At 38.6% G+C, this 24,236-nt stretch overlaps 1 protein-coding gene across 2 annotated transcripts in view; it reads right to left on the bottom strand.

Moving 5' to 3' along the window:
- LOC127544097 (cytidine monophosphate-N-acetylneuraminic acid hydroxylase) overlaps positions 1-24,236 on the bottom strand; it is a 91,562-nt gene that overhangs the window by 32,133 nt on the left and 35,193 nt on the right. For both annotated transcript variants that reach the window (XM_051970593.1, XM_051970594.1), the window contains exons 5-8: positions 13,624-13,733; positions 9,162-9,352; positions 6,139-6,286; positions 2,883-2,964 (exon numbers count right to left, since the gene is read on the bottom strand). In XM_051970593.1, the coding sequence (XP_051826553.1) occupies positions 2,883-2,964; positions 6,139-6,286; positions 9,162-9,352; positions 13,624-13,733 (531 nt within the window). The remainder of the gene's footprint in view (positions 1-2,882; positions 2,965-6,138; positions 6,287-9,161; positions 9,353-13,623; positions 13,734-24,236) is intronic.

The raw sequence follows: 24,236 nt of genomic DNA, 5'->3' as shown, positions 1-24,236 counted from the left end.
CTCAGAAGCATGCAATTCTTTTATGTGCCCATAACCTTCTGCCCACTTTTCTTTCTGAGGGTATCATACTCTCCTTCATCACCACTGTCCTTTTACTCAGGTGCTCATCCCACTTTTTTCCTTCAAGATCCTAAGGCTATGATTAGTTAATTCAACTCTGTATTGTTCTCAAACAAGAAGGGAAGGAACAAGATCAGAAGGGTACTAAGGAAGTGGGACAGATCAAATTAGTATAACCAAAACCAATTACAGGGACAAAAGGAATAAGTGGATGAAAATACAGATTTAACAATCTATCTTTAAGATTGCTCTAAATCAGTGAATTAGAGAAAAAGTATTTATTAAATGTTAAGGACAGGTCAATTTTCTGAGAGCCTCCACAACTATGGATCATAACATCTGAAGGAGTTGCAAAGCAGCCTTTGCTGACACAGGTGTCCCAGACTGGGAATGAGATAAATTAGAGGCAGAGGGAAGAGGAGAGAGGTCAGAGAATAGCAACTGTCTCTCAGTCTCCTTGTATCAACCTCTCACAAGAGGAGATCCATTCTGCAGGTCTGGGCTGGATCTCCAACAGCCACACTCCCGTGTATTCCAACAGCTCCAGGTAGCACAACGATTAAACACTTGCTCTAGGCACCAACTTAAGGTCTGGACATGGTAATATTGAATTGTCGTTAAGAAGCTCCAGTTCAGTCAAGGAAAACAATACTTGTAGAAGAGTTGTGGCCAAGAAGGAGTAGTCACAGGAATGGTGAATGGAACCTTAGGCAATGAAATGATGCACCCTTTCCAGAAGTAATAATATTGACATTTCATCTCTTACTTCTGTGTATACGAATAGACTTTTTCTCCATGATAAAAATGTTTTCCCTTTTCTCTTATACCTTGTAGAATTCCTGATTCCCATCCCATCAAGATTCACTTCAAGTGCTATTGTATACTTGAGGCTTTTACTAATCCCTCAGTGCAGATTAATTTACTTGGTTAGAAAAAGTTAATTTAACGGGAAGCACATTTGACTGGAAGATCAGGATTCTAGACCTGACTACCATTAATTAACATGTTAACTGGACAAATTCCTTAACTTCTTTGAGCCTCAGTTTTCTTATCTATATTTTGAGAATAATACCTGTTTTACAAGACCCAAAAAGAAATTACATATATGAACAATGTGTTATAAACTATATATCACTATATTAATATAAGAAATTAACTAAAGAACAAGATGAATGAAAAGCTCAAGACTAAAATCTTTAGTACTAGATTCTGATTTTTTCAAAGTCCATAAATTCTTCCACTGAATAATAGACTGACTCTGTTAATTAAGCCATGCTCCTAATGAAGCCCTTATATAACTGAACCCTTTACTCTAGAGAGTAATTACCTCCAAATGGTGGGATTCCATGGAATCAGGTGAGATTTGACTGGACTTGCACAAATCTATCACCCTCATTGAGAGAGGGGGGAACAAGTATGTCTCCTACTGGTTAGTGGAATCAGTGGCCCCATTTTGACAAATAAAGAGTACCACTAAATAATTTTAACATTGTTTTAGGCTTTCAGAAGCTCTCTCTGTGCCTCTGAAATGAAGTACAAATTCATTTACTAGAAGGGGATCATCTAATTCAGTCCCTCATTGGTAATGAGTAAGGGCTTTATGAGGAAGGAAACTGAGACCTAAAAAGGTAAGAGGTAAGGTGATACAAGTGATAAATAGCAGAGCTGAGTTTTGTTTTCTTTTTACTACATCATGTCCTTATTTGGCATTTTTGACTTCTACTTACCAGATTTGTTTCCTATCAATCCCTTCCATATAATCTATGTTCCAGTGAAACTTGGATTTTACTAGCTCCATAATCTTGTCTTTTTCTTTTTTCCCCACAAACCATCTTCTCTGAACTTTTCATCTCTATTTCTTTTTTCTTTTTTGCTCAGGCAATTGGGGTTAAGTGACTTGCCCAGAGTCACACAGCTAGGAAGTGTTAAATGTATGAGATCATATTTGAACTCAGATCTTCCTGTCTTCAGGGTTGGTACTCTATCCACTGCACCACCTAGCTGCCCCTTTTGATCTCTATTTCATTAAGTCTTTATTTTTATATCTCTTTATTAGGTTGTAAATTCCTTGAGGGCCAGGCCATATAATTTTTCATTTTTGTTTCATTAACACTTAGCACAGAGCTACACATATAGAAGATGCTTGCTAAATATTTGTGTATGAATTTTAAAATTATATAACAATAAAAATAATAAGAAACAATATTGAATAGTAGCAAGTCCCTGATTTGATTTCAGGACAGATTTATTTTCAAATTCTGGATAAGGATTTAAACTCCCATTACTATGTATATGATTTAGATAAACCATTCTATGTTTGTCTCAGTTTCCACATTTGTAAAATGGGAATAATACTTATAGTATTTACTGTCCGTGGATTGTGAGTAAAGTACTCTGAAAACTTTAAAGCATTATTTAAATATGAACGATACTATTATACCTTCCCTCCTCCCTTCTTTTCAAAAAGATAAAAAAGTAGAATTAAATTTACAATGTCAAGCAAAAGGGCTAACCACTTATTTAGTATACTAAGCAAAATGCCAAAGGTCTGATTATGGAATGGAAGAGAACTGCACACAGTTAACACCTGAGCAGTTGGATAAACCCAATTATTAGCATTTTATTCTATAGAATATCTGCCTACTATAACAAAAGATTACAATGTGCCCCACTATATGCAAAAAAAGAGGAAGGTTGTAATGAGTTCCATCCTATAAAAATAAAGAACATAAGAAGTTTATAAATGCCATTTGATCAAGATCTACACAGAGTTCCTGTAAAATTTTCATTTCATGGTTGAAACATATTTAAGGATATCATACCCTTATACTCCACAATGATGCAAGTATCTAATTCAGGGTGAATGCCATCCATCAAGATCATGAATCGAAGATTTTGATCTACCTGAAATCAAATAATAACAATATTTTCTATTGGCAGCTTGGCTTTTCAACATCTATTCAACAAGTATTTATCAGATACCTACTATTGTCTGTCAAATGTAATACCAGACAACCTTAAGGAATTAAAAAAAAAAAGTCCTTGATCTTGAGGACCTTGAAATCAAATAAGAGACATAAAATACACTAAAATATAATACAAAAGTCCAGTATGATAAGTGTGCATCAAAAGCACTATGGAAGTTCAGGAAAGAGAAAGAGAGTAAAGCAGCTCTCAGTAAGGGAGTTTCCATAAAGGAGAAAGAGATACTGCAGTAAAATTTCAGTAAGGAAAGAGTGAAAGAGCAATCTCAGCAGAGAGAATGACCTAAATGAAAGTACCTGAAGGATATGTGAACTAAGGAAAGGGAAGATAGACTAGATTATAGTTTGGTAGCTTTATAAGGAAAGGTAGATTGGAGAATAGTTGGTTAGCTTCTGAAATCATAAAGAAGTTGGGCTCTCATCTATAAGCAATGAGGAGATGCTATGAAAATAATGTGTGTAGATCTTAATCAAATGGCACTTACAATCTTCTTCTGTTCTTTATTTTCCTTATTTTTATAGGGTAGAATACATTGCAACCTACATTTTTTTTTCTTTCTTGCATATGGTGGTACACACTGTAACCTTTGTCTAAAGACAATTTTGTATAGTAGGCAGACATTCTGTGGAATAAAATGCCAATAATTGGATTTATCCAGCTGCTCAGATGTGAACTGTGTGCAGTTCTCCTATATTTCATATTAGACCTTTGGCATTTTGCTTAGTATACTAAAATAAGTGGCTACATGTAGGAGGGTTAGTCTGATGATGCTAATGCTGCAGAGGATGGATTAGAATTGAAAGACACTGGAAATGGAAAAGAGCACCAGGAGGCAATCATAACAGGCCATAAGAGAGATTTTAAGAACTTAAATTAGGGTGGAAATAGAAATAATGGGATCTGTAAACTTGACTGCTTATTGAATATAGGGAAAAGAGTCAAAGATGACTCTAAGGATTGAGGATAAGGGACTACAAGAATTGGTGGTGCCATTAATAGGAAAAGAGAAATCAGGAAAAGAAACAGGGTTAAGGGAAAAGATGGGTTCAGTTTTTATCTTATTAAGCTTAAGGTGCTGACAGGAAACTTAAGAGTAGATGACCAGCAAGCAATGAAAAATACAAGACATGGAAAGAGCAGTGATATAGGAAAAAAGAATGCAATATTTGGAATTAGAAAAACTCTGTTGAAATACCATCTCTCTACTTGCTACATATCACTTAATTTCTCTGAGCCTCAGTTTTTCTATAGATAAAATGAGGCAGTTGTCCTACTTAGCTTCTAAGATCCTTTCCCAGTTCTAAATTTATGATTTTAAGACCCCCCCAAAAAATGTGCAAAGAGGGATAAAAGATCAAAATTTGAAAGTAACCAATTTACCAGTACTTAATGCCTTGATAGTGGATGAAATCAACATAATAGAGAGAGGAGAGAAAATGATTGAAGATAAAATATTGGAGAACATCTACATTTGGAGAAAGAAGAACTAACAAAAGAGTTAGAGAAGAAGTGGTTAGATAAATTGGAAGAGAATCAATCAGTATCATGGAAATCAAGGAAGGAAAAGGTTAATTCCTCCTCCTAGCTAAGCTACTGAGCAAGTTCAAGAATATAACAAGCAAGCAGGCCCTTCTGGCTGGCAAAGTTGAGTCTGGCAAGTCACTGAAAGATCAATTACCTCCTGTATTTTCCTTTGGTTTGCAAACTGGCCCAAAACCATAATGGCCTAGGGCTATAACCTTGAAGGCTTTTCCTGGTTCACAACAACACAGTAGTCTGAACAACTGAAGATAGTATAAACATAGCTTATCTGTGAATCTTATAATGACCAGTCTTTGTCAGTAGATTTTGCTATTACTCTTATCTAAATCCCTCAATGGTTAATACATTCTTTTCCCTTCCTTCTCTCCCTATCCACTTAATATAGAATAATTAAGTTGACAAAGAACAAAGTCTCCCAACCTCAACTAATTGCTTCATTTCCATTTTCTTCAACCATACCTTTCAATGTCCTCTATTCCCTATGCCTTCTGGAAAGCCAGTTCCATTACTTTCATCTTAAGTTTCTTCTCATTTCTCCCATCTACTGTCTGCATTGTGATTCTGCCTTTCTGATACTGCTTGTCCTTTTTGCTCATTCTGCAGAACTCTATTCTAGTGGAGGAATTGGAATACTCTTTGCTGCCCAATGGCACTTCCAGATTTTCCCTTTACAAATGTCATTCAGTAATGCTTCCTCCTTTAAGGATTACTCAATACATATCTCCAACCTAAATCAAATTCTGTTAGCTATACTAGTGTTCAAGACATTATTCCTTTTCTTCATTGAATTCAGTCTTTGCTCAGTCTTACTATCTCAAATCCTTCTCTCGTTCTGGTAGACATCAACATGCATATTGATGTTCTCTCAAATACCTTATTTTCCTAGGAAATTTGCCAGGAGGAAATTGTGAAACCACATTGACTGGATCCACTACAATTTAATGCTAACTAATTTCAACCACAATCAAACAAAAGCAAGGCAAGTCTATAATACCTCCTTAATTGATTTCTGGTCTCATTGATTCCAGCAGTTTCTCCAAAACTTTTTTTTTTCCTTAAAATTCTCACTGTACTCTTCTCCCTACCTTCTCTACTAAGGAATTTACTTCATAATTCTAAAAATTCATGAAAAATTTGCTCTTCTCTCCTCCACCTCACCTCATTTTTCCATCAGATTTCTTTTTTTTTTTTTCATCAGATTTCTATTACATTAAAAGAAAACAATTAACAGGATATAAATCAGAACGCAAGATTAAGTAATCTGATTTCTAACTGAAGGAAAGATGAGGGGCTTTCCAAGTCAGGAGGGAGATGAGTGAATTTTGAAAGTTGGAAGAGGGGAGAGTGAGCCGGTGGACTTTTCTGGATATGAAATAGGATGTCACTCAATTCCCATGAATCACTTTAGGGCTATTTCTATACAACATAAAGCAGATGAATATTTGTAATTATCTTCTTAATTCAGTTTATTCTAAAATAACCAGCATAACCTCATGAAAACCCTCTGAAAAGCGTTACTGAAAGATATATTAAAAAACTCAAATGTCTTACCTCCTGCCAAGTCCCAAATGGCACTACGTGAATGTTGGTCAATGGCACACCACTCTGCCTCAGATTCCAAAACACTGGCCTTTCTGTGTTTCCAACATAAATAGGAATATCTGGTCTTCTGTCAGCAAGCTTCTTTAAAGTAGGATAGCTAAAGTAGGAATAAAGGGAAGAGTTAAAAACAAAAACATTCATCATAAGAAACAGCATTCCTTTCTATACATTATCACAAAGGATAGTAAAGCTAATTTTTTTTCAATTTTCCAGAAAAACAATTCATATCTGAACATAACATGAATGGAATAATAATAAAAGTTTTCCCTCTTAGAATACCTATAATGTATTGATGTTAAACTCTAGACATAGTTCCATCAAATTCTGTCCAGATCACCCTTTACTGACTTTGGTGCTTTCTCAGGGCAACTGTGCTATAAAGCAGTTTTTTTTCTTCCTGCCTTCCCCTACTATGTAATAACATCTTTATCCCTACATAATTTAGCCAATTAAACTAAACTAAGGAACTTTGTTATTACATGGACTATGAAACCTATTCCATAATTCTAATGTTTATTTCTATGGAGCATAGTTACAACTAAACAGGGCATTGTGAGAAATATTGTGGACTATTGATACTACACTTTCATTTGATCTTTTTCCATTTGACTTTTTTTCATTCCTCACAACAACCAAAAGAGGCAGATATTATTATTACTCCCATTTTACAGATAAAGAAACTTAAGCAAATATGTTAAATGACGTCCTCAGGGTCATACAGCTAGTAAGCATAGGCTAATCATCTATGGCAGGTTCCTTCCTTTTCTTAGGATTTTGTTGTTTTTCAGTCTCTTCAGTCATATCAGACTCTTCACAACTGCTTTTGGGGTCTTCTCAGCAAAGACACTGGAGTGGTTTGCTATTTCCTTTTCCAGTTCATTTTATAGCTGAGAAACAGAAACTGTGAGACCCGAGCAAGTCACTTAGCCCTGTTTGCCTCAATTTCCTTATCTGTACAATGAGCCGGAGAAGGAAATGGCAAACCACTCCAATGTCTCTGCCAAGAACACCAAATGGGTCACAAAGAGTAGGACACAATTGAAAATGACCAAACAACTTTCCAACTCCCTTTCACAGGAGAGCTCACCTCTCACATGCTTTTAATTTGTTCAACTGCCTTTAATTGGCAGTTAATATCTTTATACAGCATAACAAAGATAAAAACAGAAGCTAAACCACAAATCCACTTATCCAACATTAGCTACTCACTTTGTTTCTTCTAGTGTATGAGCCAGTTTCTTCCTATCTTTTACATTTGCTTGTCCTCTGTCCCCATAAGTGGGTTAGACAAATAGTCCATTGCCAAGTCCACTCTGCTGACAAAATATTCAAGATCTCAGAATCTCCTTCTTGCCTTGATGGAACTTTAGTAAAGGGCCTCTAATCAGAGTATACAAAACAGTTCCAAAGTAAAGCATGTCCTTTTCTACTATTGCTGTACTCTTTGATTTCTTGTCTTATCTTCAGTTGTATATTTGATGGGAGAGAATGGATCAAATGAGCTTTGGGTTGAAAGATTTGGTGCTCTTATCTTTATTAAACTATCTACAAACTTATTAACAATGTATATTAATTAATGCTTCTCAATGTTTTTCAATTCCCCAGGGGCAAAAATGTAGTGGAGAATAGAAAGGTCATCAGACCATAAGATCATTAAAAAAATTGGAAGAACTCTCAGTCCCTTCCAAACCCACATTTATATGAATAAACCGAGCCCTTTGAGTCACAAATTTTCAATCTGCAATGAAAAGCAGCTGAAGCAGAGATTGGAGCACGATCAGTTTATTAGGGAGACTAATGGTCCCTAAGCAATTGGATCAAAGACCTTTCTCTCACACAAGGAACTCTCTGTTCATAGGCTAAAAGATTTTATAGATTTTGGATTCTCCCTTGGAAGTTCCCTTCAGAAGCTCAAAAACTCCTGTGATAGGCTAATCTCCAGAAGTGCAAGAACTCTTATGATTGGATAAGACTGGGCGACTAGTTGGTGCAGTGGATAAAGCACCAGCCCTGAAGTTAGGAGGACCTGAGTTCAAATCTAGCCTCAGATTCTTAATGCTTCCTAGCTGGGTGACCCTGGGCAAGTCACTTAACTTAATCACAATTGCCTCAGCAAAAAAAAAAAAAAAAAAAAAAAAAAAAAAAGCTATCTAATGCTTGGCTAAGACTAATGTCTTTGTCAAACTATTTTAGACTACTTTGTTAGACCATCAACTACAGGTCACATCATGCCATCAAATACAGACCACCCTCTACAGATCATTACAGGCCATCAACTACAGGCCCATCAGAAATATTTAAGGATTTTCCAAAGGCCAAAGACAACATCTCAGGGTTTTCCACAAGCCAAAAGACCCTTTTACTCATCAACAAGCTAATAGTATTTGGTCAGCAGGAACTTTTCACAAGCTTTTGGGGAATGTACTTTTATACACTTGGGGAATGAGGAAGCAGTCTAATATAGAAATACAAGATAATATAATCCTTATAACAAACCTAATACATCTATTTATAAATCAATAACAAATCATATAATCATTGATACAATCTCTGATACCCATTAAATAACAATGGTCTGAATAAATAATTAAATTGAGAATGGATGTCAAAATTAACTTCACAGATTCAAAGAGATTAAGTAATTTTTCCAAAGTCACACAAGTAGTAAATAAAAGTAACTAGATTTGATCTGAGGACCTCTGAGTCAAGAGATAGAACACTTTCAGTTATTTTAGATAAACTTCATCTTTCATTTCTCTCAACCCCCTCCTCAGAGGGAAAACATATATAAAATTGTTGTGAAAAACTATAATAATGCCATACACAAAGAAGATATCATTATTGTGGCTTCCATTTTATCTGAGAATGAATTTCATTGAAAGTATGCAATAGCTACTGTAAAAAGATGTTTAAGGTTTGACTAGTTCTCAAAGTCCAAAGAATAAGTTAACTCCGCTGGTTTCTAGAATTACCTTAAGTGATCAGAATGCATGTGACTGATGTAAATGAGATCTGCTTGACACAGCCTCTCTAGCCAATCCAAGGGAGGCTCATGTAGCAGCCACCATCCTCTGGCAAAGGCAGGACCAGTTAACCAAGGGTCAAATATCATTTTCTTCTCTCCTAATTTGAGATCCATGCAGGCATGGGTGAGGTATGTTATCTACAAAGATAAATAGGCAAAGAAAATAGATATAAAAATGATAAATTTTTACTGCTCATCAGTGAATGAATCATCTTGTTATAAAGTACATGTTAGTTAATGTGATCTGATGAACCCTTAGAAGTTGAGTGAAAATAAAAGGAGTTTCTATGGAAAATTAATGTCTTCAGAAGCAAAATAGAATCCTAAGAAAAGGCCTTTCAATCAGAAAAGTCTACATATAGGAAAAAATTTTTTTAAGATCCATGTGTTTATGATCTGAGTATTAAACTAATAGATAAATCAACTTAATGCATTTCACTTACTTCCTGATTAGTGAGAATGGCCAATTGCCTAAGGCATAATGCAAGGAAAGGAAAAATCTTTATAAATGAATTATTTTTTAAGAAGGGAACATATTTTTAACGACAGAATATTCTACTCTCCATAGCACAAAGTGGGAGGGGTGTGTGTGTGTGTGTGTGTGTGTGTGTGTGTGTGTGTGTGTGTGTGTGTGTATGTGTAATCAAATCCTATTTGCTAAAGGTTCAGTCTCTGGTAGACAGTGATACACAAAAGATACAATTTTCAAAAATTTGTCAAAGATGCAAAGAATTTTTATCCTTCCCTTGGCCTACAGTATAGTATCTTTTTTAGATAATTTAACGTTAATTAATTGTTTTTTTAGTCCTAATCTAAGTATGATGTCAGGCACATAATAGACCTTAATAATTTGACTGATTGATTGACAGTTAAAGGGGAGGTAAGCAAAGAAGAGGGTCTGAGAAGAAAAATAATGAGTTCAAGAAGTCTATGAAACATCTACTTCAAGATGTCTAATAGTCAATTGGAGATATGAAACAGGGGTTCAGAAGGGGAGTTGGGGAGAAACAAACAGCTTAGAAATAATATTTGAGTTCACTTTTTTTCTTTTTCTCCTGTTCTTTTCTCTCTCATGGTTTTTCCCTTTTGTTCAGATTTTTCTCTCCTACCATGATTTATAAAGAAATGTGTATTTAAGAAAAATTAATGTACATGAATAACCAAAAAACAAACAAACAAACAAACAAACCCAATAAAAAAAGTTTTTTAAAAAAGGAAATAATTGAATCCATGGGGATTGATGAGGTTAGCTGTAATGTTCTTCTCTAAAATATAATGTTCTCTGGGAGTAGGTTTCTTGAGGGGCTTCTGGAGGCAGCCTTCGTTTCAGTTCAGTGAAATCACTCCAAATGCAGCCAGGAGTTGTTTCTTTCCAATCTTGTCTCCTTCCTGGGGCCCGGTTAGCTTTAATCTCTCTCTCTTCTTGGTTCGGAGTGCTCCTGTCACTAGTCCTTTGGCTCTCCAGCTCCAGCCTCCAGTCAGCACAAAGGAGGAAAATGGAATGAATCTGACTCCGCCTCCAAGAGTGGGCCTGTGTCTCTCTGACTTGTGAATCTCCTGGACTCAATCCTGGTTGAGGCTCCTAGTTTATATATGCTCACTTAAAGGTGTGAATCTTGTGGAACTGTAATAAGTACTAAGTACATTAGTGAACTAGAGAACTGTTAAGTACCATGCTAAATTAGATAATTATTGTCTCTATCAATTCTAATGACTTAGCACCTTGTAAGAATTCTAAGAGTTAGCAACTAAAATAGTATGAAAGGCAGCGAGGTGACACAATAGATAGAGCACCAGTTCTAGAGTCAGAAGGACCTGAGTTCAAATACAGTCTCAGAAACTTAACACTTACTAACTGTGTGGACCTGGGCAAAGTATTTAACTCCAACTGCCTCACACACAAAAAAAGAAAGGAAAAAAAGTCATACGGAAGAAGAAGAGATGATGAACCAACCTTTGCAGACACCCATGGTTAGAAGAATACTGAATAAAGCTATCTCCAAAGTGTCTGCCATACAATATAGTATAATTTAAAAATTAAATGAGTACAGGAGTTATTTTGCTGGATGGTAGTGTTTTCATTTTTTTCTACTGAATTAGATACTTTAAAAAATATACAAGTAACAGGATTAGTAAGACCATATTTCATCATCATATCAATAAGACTTTTAATGTCTTTGGGTTAGTGTTGATTGAAGAGATAAGCAGTGAGGCAGGAGAGATTGGAGAGATAAGCCTAGCAGAGTAATTCACAGAAAAGCGAAACAATTACAGTATTATGCCTCAGTTTCCCTGCATTAGTTTCCCTGAATTGTTCTGCCTCTGGTGGCAACCTCCCTTCCTGGCCATTAGGGCTGGGCCCCCTGACTACTAGCGTTCCAAGTCATAAACCTCCAGATTGCTTATCTCTGATATCTTCTACCTCAGACATCCTGGCTTTTAGAATTTATAATCCTTCCTTACCTCCAATCTGTCAGAATTGAATTTATGGTCCTTTCCTGGAACTTCCCAGTCACAAGTACTCTACCCCCACCTTACCTTTGTTGCCCTGATCACTGGACGCCTAGAACAATCTCTGGAATCCCTTGCTTCTTTTTTTTTTTTTTAATTTAAATTTTATTTTATTTAATAATAACTTTGTATTGACAGAATCCATGCCAGGGTAATTTTTTACAACATTATCCCTTGCACTTGCTTATGTTTCGTTTTTTCCCCTCTCTCCCTCCACCCCCCCCCCAGATGGCAAGCAGTCCTATATATGTTAAATATGTTGCAGTATATCCTAGATACAATACATATTTGCAGAACCGAACAGTTCTCTTGTTGCACAGGGAGAATTGGATTCAGAAGGTAAAAATAACTCGGGAAGAAAATAAAAAATGCAAATAGTTCACATTCGTTTCCCAGTGTTCCTTCTTTGGGTGTAGCTGTTTCTGTCCATCATTTATCCATTGAAACTCAGTTAGGTCTCTTTGTCATAGAAATCCACTTCCATCAGAATACATCCTCATACAATATCGTTGTTGAAGTGTATAATGATCTCCTGGTTCTGCTCATTTCACTTAGCATCAGTGCATGTAGGTCTCTCCAAGCCTCTCTGTATTCATCCTGCTGGTCATTCCTTACAGAGCAATAATATTCCATAACATTCATATACCACAATTTACCCAGCCATTCTCCAATTGATGGGCAATCCCTTGCTTCTTGCTGTATACTTTGAGATAAGAGTTTGATCCAGCTAGCTGGGGTCAACATGAATCCTGTTTTGCCCCCAGTCCAAACTCTCCCTCTAATAAAATATTTTAAAAACCCTCTAATCTCTATCTTGCCTCAGTTTCTCTGGCATTACAACAGAAGCTTCTCCCTATGTCAGAGATTCTGATGAAGCCATGTTTCAGTGCCACAAATAGTCAGGTTCAGCTTTATCTTAAAGATGAAAATGACTATATCCAACATTTCCTAGGTTTTGGAGCCATGGTAATAAACTTAAGTAGCATGTATTTAAATGGTATATTAATGATGGTATTTAATGAGGATGGTATATTAATTATTTTATTCTTCTTACTAGTTATATGCCAGAGTTAAACATATTGCATACAGTTAAGCATATCTATCTGCTGATATAGTTAGCTTATCAAATGACCAAGGATCAAAGAAATATAACAGATTAGGAAGGAAACAGGATTTTGGGATTAAATGAGAGCTATTATGAATAAATTTTTACACTAGTCACATTCAGTTTTAAAACTTAAGCCAGAACTATAGAAAGAACTATAATTGGGGAGGTGGAGAGATTGTATACTGTCTGAAAACCACAAAACCACTTGTTTTGAAAACTTGTTTTTAAAAAAAATTCTATCTTGCATTGAGTGGAAAATTCATAAATGACCATAATATTCACAGAAACTGGTTTTTATTTGGGGATAGGATCAAGTTAGTAGCTAGGAAGGCTATTTATTAAGCTTGATGAAGAAATGAAAGTAGATGTAGAGCCTAGAACAAGTTTTATTTGTGTGTCTGTTTTCTTTCTCCTACATGACAATTATTCACAAATATAGTCAAGGACCTATGTTTTATCTCAAATTCTGCTCCCACATACACACACACACCTTGCACACTGCTTGGCACATAGTAGTTGTTTAATACATTCTTGTTGAATGTTGTTGAATTTTAATTAGCCTGGATATAAAGTCAGGACGGTAAAGAAGAGTAACAGATATGAAATTAGGAAGAATTAGATTCAAATTCTGCTTTTGACACTTATTAGTTATATAACCATGAACAAGTCACTTAAAGCTCTTTTAATCTAACACTTTGCAGAGGTTCAAATGAGATAACACATGCAAAGCACTTTGCAACCTTTAAAACATCATAGAAATTGTCATCATCGTCATCATCATCATCATTACCTGAACCTCTCCAAAAGCTAAGTCTTCAGGAGGATGAGGGTCTGCTTCCCAAGGATTAGGAGGGTTCAACTCCATTAGCAAAAGTCCATTATTTTCATCCATTTCAATAACTAGAATCAAAATAGCAATAAAAATTCACTAGAATTATTGAGAGAAAAAAAACCTCTTTGGAAATAATAGATGTATATTACCAAGGAGGAAATGTTAAGTTTCACTTTTATTTTTAAGGAAATTTACAAATTCAATTAATAAGTATAATTTATGCTACTTTGGGCCTTTTCCCCTTAATGTTTGTTACTAAATACTTTAAAAGTATTCCATTAATATAACACTCCATCTCAATTCACTTTAAAATTCTGTTATTTTAGGTAATTTTTTTATTTTTAATTTTGAATTCTCCAAAAAGAATTTTTTTATTTTTTGCCCCTCTGCTATATTCTTCCCCTTCTAGAATGGAAACTCCTTGGGGGCAGGGAATGGATTAAATGGGAAACACTCTACTCGGTTAACCATTTGATAGCATTAGGCTTTCTTATCTCCTCTTTAGAAACTGTGCCTTAGAAACCCCAGCCAAAGGGGAAAGGAACTAGGAGATTGAGGAGGGGAGCTCAAGTTGAGGAATAAAAAAGAGAATGAGGGGGTGGGAGGGATGGGGAGGGAATGTGTCTCTCTCTAAAATCACACTTCTTTGTATCAGAGATATCAGAGACTGTGCACCTCTTCTCATGAGAAAGAAACCAACTTTTTCCTACACACATACTAGGACTTGTGATTGTTTTAGTGGTTGCTATTGTTCCACACACATTCTTGAAGGGAAAACTGAGGGAAAATGTATTATTTTGCAATATCTAATTTTTTCTGGATCAACATCTTACTAATTTAAGAGACAATTTAATTCTCCTTTTACTACTTACACACATGTCTGTCAGGATAAAATAAAGTGGTGAAACCTAATTTATATTTAGAGTCTTCCCTAAGGGAAGACTCCTGGATCTCCTCTTTAGAGTTTAGGTCAACTTCATGAGTGAAGGAGAAAACTAGCTGGAGAGATCTGGATGGAAAAGGCTTCCTCACCCACATGCCTTGAGGCTTCTGAGCAGGAGTTGAAGACTTGACTTATCACCTCATTAAAAATCTCCCAATCAAGTTTGAGTTTCACTGGTCAGGAGAGTTCACTTTCAGAAGGGATTTAAGGAGTCTTTGGTTACCAAGAAAAATCACTGATCATAATTTATTGATTATAGGCTAGCCAAATTAACAAATTAATTGTTAATTACTCAGAAATTATCTCTCCAGGATTTTCATGAGTCAAATGAATCAACAAAAAACTATCACATGCTTTCTCTTCAGAGACATGACATGTACACATATATCAGTGCATAAAATAGAACACAAAAACATATGGTAATGATCAAGACATAAGACAGAGTTAAGGCTAAAGGTACTTGTGAATAAATGCAATCCCATATGTGCCTTCCTACAACAGGCAACCTGCATGAAAAGTTTTCAAATTGACTGCATTCTCAAATGCTTGGGGTCTTTTTTGCAATTAACAAACTGACATTCACTCAACAGACAAACTAGGCCCACTAAAAATGAAAATTAATTTCATCTCCATATAAAAGTACTTTGTACTGCATTGACTTGAAATTGCTTTGTTTTCAGGCCATATAATAAAAGACCCTGTGAAACAGAGGCAGTTAGTGATTTTTACTAATCACCTTGATTTGCTCAAGCTCACCTACTGCTATGCCACAGTTTCTTTTGATTTATTCTATCTCAGTTTCCCTAATTGTTCTACCTCAATTTCCCCGAATTGTTCTGCCTGGTCACAACATCCCCCCTCCTAACCATTAAGACTGATATAATTTAGGGCTAGCTACTCTAGGTTATAAATTGTAAATGTTTAATTCAGATAAGAGAAAGACCTTCTATCTTAGCCATCATGATTCCATTCCTTCCCAATTTATCAGAATGTCCGGTGCTCACTCTGCCTCCCTCATTCTGTCATTGTTCTTCTTAATCATGAATGAGATAAGGTGAGATCTTTCAAGACAGCTGTGAAAATCGAGTAAGACTTCATCTATTTCAAAGTTTGAGTAGGCCTGAAGGACTTTAAGCATTAAGTCAAGGGCATACTTAAAGTGTCTCCTTCCTGCTATCCTCCTAAGGGCATACTTAAGTCCCCTTCTTGTTATCCTCCCTATTTCAGCCAAATATGGGAGACTATGTACTTATTGGTCAAGTTCAATTTCTTGGGTAGTTCCTGAGTTTATAATGTAAGATCCTCAGCCAATAAGGATGAGGGTCAGTGGTGGGAGGGGAATTTGCATTAGGGATTAAAAGCGTCGACCCTGCTCCCTAAGGTGCTTCCTGCCTTCGATTGTCTGCTCATTTGGTGGGATGCCCGATTCTTGTGAGAACATATAATAAACTTTGCTTTGCTTCTAGAGATCTCTCCAGTCTTTTATTAAATTCCTCTGTTACCACATAGTTTTGGGGGCTCGTCCGGGATTTCACTACTTGTGGTGAGTAGGTGAACTCTTGGGGTGCTAATGGGGTGACACCCTGCCGGGATTTAGACAGCCCGATAGCATCCAGAGCTTCTCCTTACTCCCCAAAGTAAAGTGGGCCCGAAGTGGAGAAACTCAGAGCAAAGCAAAGCAAGAGAAACTCCGCGGTAAAAATCCCGACCGGTTGGTGGAGGACAGATCAATCAAGCAATTTGCTGCGCAGCAACCCAGAGGTAAGCCCCCTGTGAGACCCTTGAGTCATAAACTCTGAAGGGGTCTCTGGACAGGAGTCTGTGAGTCCTGGAGTCTTAAACTCTGGGTCTCTGGACAGGATAAGATAAGCCCCCTGTGAGGCCCTTGAGTCATAAACTCTGAAGGGGTCTCTGGACAGGAGCCTGTGAGTCCTGGAGTCTTAAACTCTGGGTCTCTGGACAGGATAGGCTTGGCTAGGCCTTCTAGGGTGATTAGAGTCAATTGGCGACAATTGGCGTATTTGGGTGTTTTGGAATTTAGATTCCGTCCAAATTCAATGGGTGTGGCCCAGTCCCAGCCAGCTCTCACAGAAAGAAATGAGAGAAATGATCAGAAAATACCGGTAGATAGTCCCTTGGGAGATAAATTAAGTAATTGGAACAAACTGCCAAAATATAAAGGAAAAAGCAAGAAAAATATGATAAGATATTGTTGTTTTGTCTGGGGTGACAAAGATATTGGTGGAGGCACTATTTGGCCTAAATTTGGCTCCCTTGAAGATTGGGTGTGCCAAATACTGAATTTGTATGTTAACAACAAAGAACTTGTTAATCCAGAGGAGGTTCTATATGCAGGACTATGGCTTTCTGGGGCTCCTATAAAATTGAGTAAGAATCAAAGTGTAAAGGACACAAAGGAGGAAACTTTAAAGACCCAGCAATGGGACCCATTGTTATCTCTCCCTCCTCCATACTTCACACCACCACCAGAAGCCTTGGTTTTAGGACCTGAAAGGGAAGGAGAGGACTTAATCCCATCAGCTCCTCCAGGGGCCCTCAGGGCATGGGAGGATTTAATTCGATTGACCCCATCCGGACTCCAAAATGAGTCATTCTCTTTTTTAAGGAAGGAATTAGATCAAATTCAAAGAGATATCCGAAATTATCCTTTTCCTATCCAGATTCCGAAATTATCCAAAACCCCAAGTCCTAAATTATATCCCTTAAGAGAGGTTCCCTCTGCCCAGGGAGGTATAGGATTTGTGAATGCTCCCCTGAGTACCGCAGAAGTCAGGGCCTTTAAGAAGGAAATGAGGTCCTTGATAGAAGACCCCATGGGGCTAGCAGAACAGTTTGATCAATTCCTGGGCCCTAATCTTTTTACTTGGGGAGAATTTATGTCTATTTTGAATGCTCTCTTCTCACAAGAGGAGAGGGGGCTAATTAGAAGAGCAGCTATGAAGGAGTGGGATAGGAGAAACCCTCCAGCTGCAGGAGTACCCTCGGCTGACCAGAAATACCCTCTAGTAGATCCCAATTGGGATCATAATAATGCTGTACATCGGGGAAGTATGAGGGATCTTAGAGAACTGATAGTTATGGGAATTCGAAATGCAGTGCCAAAGACACAGAACATAAAAAGGGCCTTTGGGGTAACTCAAGGGAAGGACGAGTCACCTGCTGACTATCTGAATAGACTGAAAGATAGCATGAGGAAGTACTCTGGGTTTGACCCCGATGACCCAGGGGTAGAGGGTACTTTGAAATTGCATTTTGTGACCAATGCGTGGCCAGATATCAGTAGAAAATTACAGAAAGCAGAAGGATGGAATAATAAGAGCCTTTCCAATTTATTAGAGGAGGCCAACAAGGTATATGTTAGGAGGGATGATGAGAAGCAAAAGAACAAAGCTAAAATCTTGGTCCAGACAGTACAGGGAATAGTAAAAGATACAGGAAAGCCTGAAAAAAACACTGAACAAAGCTTCAAGGAAAGGAGACAGAGATATTCAGGAAGGAACAGGAGGTTTGCTGATACGAGAAAACCTTTGAGGTGTTGGGAATGTCGACGAGTAGGGCATATAGGAAGAGACTGCCCCCAGCTAAAGACAGAACAGCAGATATATTCTCTTGTTGAACTTGAGGAGGATTAGGGGAGTCAGGGGTTCTCGAAAAATTCCCACCCGGAACCCTTGGTAAATTTGAGGGTGGGACCCCACCAGGATACTCTCGTATTCTTAGTAGATACTGGAGCATCGAGATCTTCAGTGACCTGTTTGCCTGAGGGAGTTAAATTATCTAAGGAGACCCTGGTGATTGCTGGGGTTAAAGGAGAAAATTTTCTTGTATCTATAACTATGCCTTGTAAAATTTATATGGGAAAAAGGGAGACATTGGACAGATTTCTGCTCATCCCAGAAGCAGGAGTAAATTTACTGGGGAGGGATTTAATAACTAAACTAGAGATCGTGTTGATTCCACGTGGATCCAGTATATACCCCAGTAGAATGGCACTAATGAATGAAGAAGAGCAGACTAGAATAAATCCTGAGGTTTAGGCTGGACCTGACAATCCAGGCAGAGCAGATATTGTCCCTATAAGATCACATTGAAAGACCCTAGGGAGGTGGTAAGAATCAAACAATACCCAATCTCCCTAGAAGGGAGGCAAGGTTTACAGCCTGTGATAGAAGCTTTATTGAGAAATAGCCTGATAGAATCCTGTATTTCCCCTTTAAATACCCCCATACTTCCTGTTAAGAAGAAGGATGGGAAATACAGGTTAGTTCAGGATCTAAGGGAGATCAACAAAATCGTATTAGCTTCCTACCCTGTGGTTCTGGACCCATCTATCATCTTGGGCTGGATTCCTGGCTCTGCTAAGTGGTTCAGTGTATTAGATTTAAAAGATGCATTTTGGAGCTGCCCTTAAGAGGAGAGTAGTAGAAACCTCCAATGGGAAGATCCAGAGGCGGGAGGGAAACAGCAAATGAGGTGGTGTGTCTTGTCCCAAGGCTACGCAGAGTCCCCAAATCTGTTTGGTCAAATTCTTGAAAATTGCATGGGAGGGTTTCAACCAGTAATGGGAACTTGGGTGTCACAGCATGTAGATGATCTACTAGTAGTGGGAGATACAAGGGAACACACCAGCAATTGTACCATTAATCTATTAAATTTCCTAGGAGGATTGGGGTTTAGGGTATGGAGAGAGAAATTGCAGTTCGTGGAGAGGGAGGTAAAATTTTTAGAGCATTTGATTAGTGAAGGTAGCAAGAAATTAGACCTAGTCAGAATTGAAGGAATATTACGCACATCTAAACCTAAGACAAAGAAAGAGCTATGCAAATTCTTGGTGTTAGTAGGATATCGCCGGGCATGGATAAATTCTTATGCTGCCATCACTAAACCCCTGTATAAGTATCTACTGGAGGAAAGTCCAAACCCTACCATGTGGGATCCAGAGAGTGATCAGAGGTTTGAGGACTTAAGGCATTTGCTAATTTCACCACCCGTATTGGCTCTCCCCACTTTGGAGAAATCTTTCCACCTGTCTGTCAATGTTGAGGGTGGGGTGGCTCTGGGAGTTCTTGCCCAAATAAGAGGGGGGCAGAGAAGACCTGTGGCTTTCCTTTCGAAAGTATTAGATCCGGTGGCCAAAGGATGGCCGACCTGTGTACAAGCAGTAGCTGCCACCGCTCTCTTGGTAGAAGAGAGCAGGAAACTTACCTTTGGAGGCAGTGTTATAGTAAGCATCCCACACCAAGTAAGGACAATATTAAATCAGAGGGCTGGGAGATGGCTCACAGATTCCAGAGTCTTGAAATATGAGGCAATACTACTAGAAAAGGATGATCTAGTAATCACCCAAGGTCATAACCTTAATCCTGCTTCCTTTTTGTCCCTGGAACAGAACTATCCCCTGGAGAGGAACATTGTTGTTTAGAGTTGATTGATTTTCAAACAAAAGTAAGAAAGGATTTACAAGAATCACCAATCCCTGGGGGAGTAAATTGGTTTATAGATGGATCCTCTAGAGTGGTAGATGGGAAAAGGAAAAATGGGTTTGCTATTGTGGATGGAGATAGGACTTCCACTGTTACCAGGGGCAGTCTGCCTGCCCATTGGTCGGCCCAAACCTGTGAATTATATGCCTTAAATCAAGCCTTGAAGTTATTGAGGGACCAAGATGGGAATATATATACTGATTCGAAATATGCTTGGGGTGTGGTGCATGTATTTGGAAAGATTTGGGAGGAAAGAGGATTTGTAAATAGTAAAGGTGAAGAACTGGTCCATTATACACTAGTTAGAGAGGTATGGAAAACATTCTGGCCCCTAGGAATGTAGCAGTAATACATATAAAGGGACATCAGATGGGAAGCTCTTTTGAGGCAAGGGGAAATAGATTAGCAGATGAGGAGGCCAAGGGAGCTGGAGACCAGGAGATTTCTCATATGATGGCTCTGATACCTGTATTTCCCCCGAGTCTACCCTCTCCCAGCTTTACCCTGAAGGAAAAAGAGAAGGCCTCGACTCTCGGAGCAGTTGGGAACTCGGAAGGACGATGGCTCTTACCTGATGGCAGAGAGGTACTGACCAAAGCAAGCATGAGGCAGGTCCTTCAGCAACTGCACTAGGGCAGTCTCTGGGATGTCCAAAACCTGTGTGATGCTGTGCTGACAAGGTATGTTCCCCTGGCCTATATACAATGGCCTGACAACTGGTGGACGGCTGTCTTGTTTGTCGAAGGACTAACAAGGCTGCTCAATGCCAGATCCCAAAAGGGGGACGACCTCCGGGAATCAGACCATTCCAAAGCATCCAGGTGGACTTCACTGAGCTACCACCAGTGGGTCGCCTCAAGTACTTGCTGGTTATAGTGGACCATCTGACCTCATGGGTGGAGGCATTCCTCTCAGCCCGAGCAACTGCCTTGACAGTGAGTAAGGTCTTATGAGAACAAATTATTCCTAGATATGGAATAGTGGAGAGGATAGACTCGGATCTGGGAACACATTTTCTGCCCAGGTGTTGCAGAATGTGACTGGGGCTTTAGAAATCCCTTGGGATCTCCACACTCCTTGGCATCCTCCCTCTTCTGGGAAAGCAGAAAGGATGAATCAGGAAATAAAACAGGAACTGATTAAATTATGTTTGGAGACCCAACTACCTTGGACTAAATGTCTTCTTCTTGCTCTGGTCAGAGTCAGAACCAAGCCACGTAGAGATATTGGGCTCTCACCTTATGAATTATTGTACGGTCATCCTCTCCAGGATTGTCCTATGGGAAACTGGGACCCTATCTTAGAGACAAAGGATTTATTTCTTAAGAAGTGTTAAATCATTGCTAAGACATTTACAAGAACTTCAACAAAAAGTTTAATAGCTCAGACTCTTCTAGGTTTCCCTGTTCATAGAATTCAGGTGGAGATTGAGTGTGGATCTGTACCTGGAAGGATGAGAAGCTGACTCCATGTTGGGAGGGACCCTACCAGGTGATACGAACCTCGGACACTGCTATTCACACCCGGGAGCGAGGCTGGACACACCACACCAGAACAAAAGGACCTGTGGCACCACCTTTATCCAAGTGGACAGTTGAAGATAAAGGAGACCTCAAGTTACACCTCAGGAGGGGACCCCCACTGAATGGGAACACAAACTCTGAATCCAGCACATTGTAACTGTTTCCTTTCTTACCCTAGTTACTTTGGGTCTCTTTGCCTGCTTGGGACCTAATATATTTTTCCTTTAAGAATTTTACCTTAACCCCCACAGTGAAATAATAGTTGACCCTCATGTGGCTTTCCCTGAGCTTTGGGTTTGCCTATTTCCTCATGATAACCATAGAAACCAGACCTTTACCTTCCAGAGATGAGAACCAGTTCCTCCTGCTCATGCAGAATATAGGGAGAACTTTTGACTTATCGAATTGTTGGATCTGTGGTGGATCCCAACAATTGAGCCAATGGCCATGGGTACCTGTCCCCTTGAGCCCGGCCTGGATCCTTAGTAACCACTCCCAAATTCATAATGGAACTGGTTTCTGGAACTTAGAAGAGAAACATCAGTGGCCATTGATGGAGGAGAGGAAAGGGAAATACTGCTTAAATCAGACAGGGCAAGGGCTAAAGCTGGGAGAGAGTACATGTGAATGGACTTATTCAAGAATAGACCTGAAGCCAAAGACAATTGATTGTACAAAAATGTCTAAATATTGGCGGGACACGGGAAAGAATCCTCAATTGAAATGTGGGAAAGATTGGAAAGGTTGTACTTTGGATGCTCTCCCGGAAACAGGAGGGGAGCAAGGATATTGCTACCGGCAAGTTACTTCTGCTGAGTGTAATGAAATAGAGTGGGATGTATTAAGTTGTATAAAAGAGAATAAGAGGGAAGGGAATATATACATTGGGTATAGTTATCAATGGGGTTGGTATAATGTCACCCCAGGGACACCAGGGAAACATAGGACTCTGTTTCCCACATTTTGGAGTACCTCTAACCTAACAGGTCAGTGGCCAGTTGCCAATTGTAGTTGGAGGAAGGAGCAGGGTTTATGGAAATGTCAGTATGTCACCTTTGTAGGGGGAGGTCCCCTAGGGATGAGAGACCAGCAATATTACCCTTTTACAAGGAATAGTTCAGACATATTTTCGAGAGAACAGCCTGCTCTAAAGGGACATTATTGGCTCTGTGGCTTAACTGCTTATACTCACCTACCTCTTAATTGGACAGGGATTTGCTATATTGGACTAATAAGGCCAAAATTTTTCTTTCTTCCAGAACAGGCAAACCAATATTTAGGGATTCAGTTGTACGATGATTTGGGGAGAGGGAAACGGGGTTTAGATACCTCCATTACTCAGACTGGAGATGCAAATGGTTGGGGTGACACCTGGCCTCCAGAAAGAATAGTTAAAGAGTATGGGCCAGCCACTTGGGCTCAAGATGGAAGTTGGGGATATAGAACCCCAATATATATGTTAAATAGGATAATTAGGCTTCAAGCAGTTGTAGAGATTATCACCAATCAGACTGCTGAGGCACTAGATCTTTTGGCTGACCAAGCTACTCAAACCAGAGAGGCTGTTTTACAACATAGACTTGTGCTGGATTATTTGTTAGCTGAGGAAGGGGGAGTTTGTGCAAAACTGAATTTATCAACATGTTGTATAAAGATTGATGACAATGGAAATCTAGTAAAAAAAATCACTAAGAACATTAGGAAACTTGCTCATGTTCCTATACAGACCTGGACCTCACCGTTCAATACCTCTTGGTGGTCCTGGTTTGGGGGAAGCTGGTGGAAGCAGCTCCTGTGGTTTGGCCTTATAGCTCTCAGTAGTGTTACATTACTACCTATCTGCATACCTTGTTTGATCCGATTGATAACCAGAATAATCCAAAACTCATTATCTAGAATGATTAGGTTAGAAGAGAAAGCTGAAGGGTCTGTTAGATTGATGGTGTTAAAGGGACAAGGGTGGGAGTCAGTGGCCCAAAGAGACCGACAGGAACCAGAAGGGGATGAGGAATTCGATAGGGAATGTGAAGTTATGCTACAAGAATTTGAAGAGATCTCAGTGTATAAATAAGAGGGGGGACTGAACGAGATGAGGTGAGATCTTTCAAGACAGCTGTGAAAATCGAGTAAGGCTTCATCTATTTCAAAGTTTGAGTAGGCCTGAAGGACTTTAAGCATTAAGTCAAGGGCATACTTAAAGTATCTCCTCCCTGCTATTCTCCTAAGGACATACTTAAAGTCTCCTCCCTGTTATCCCCCTAAGGGCATACTTAAGTCCCCTTCTTGTTATCCTCCCTATTTCAGCCAAATATGGGCAACTATGTACTTATTGGTCAAGTTCAATTTCTTGGGTAGTTCCCGCGTTTAGAATGTAAGATCCTCAGCCAATACGGATGAGGGTCAGTGGTGGGAGGGGAATTTGCGTTAGGGATTAAAAGCATCGACCTTGCCCCCTATGGTGCTTCCTCCCTTTGATTGTCTGCTCATTGGGCAAGATGCCTGATTCTTGGGAGAAGGTATAATAAACTTTGCTTTGCTTCTAGAGATCTTTCCAGTCTTTTATTAAATTCCTTTGCTACCACACAATCACAAACCCTATAA

This window comes from Antechinus flavipes, chromosome 1 (genome assembly GCF_016432865.1).
Source record: "Antechinus flavipes isolate AdamAnt ecotype Samford, QLD, Australia chromosome 1, AdamAnt_v2, whole genome shotgun sequence".
In the NCBI taxonomy this organism is placed as follows: Eukaryota; Metazoa; Chordata; class Mammalia; order Dasyuromorphia; family Dasyuridae; genus Antechinus; species Antechinus flavipes.
This window is presented reverse-complemented; position numbering and strand designations above follow the sequence as displayed.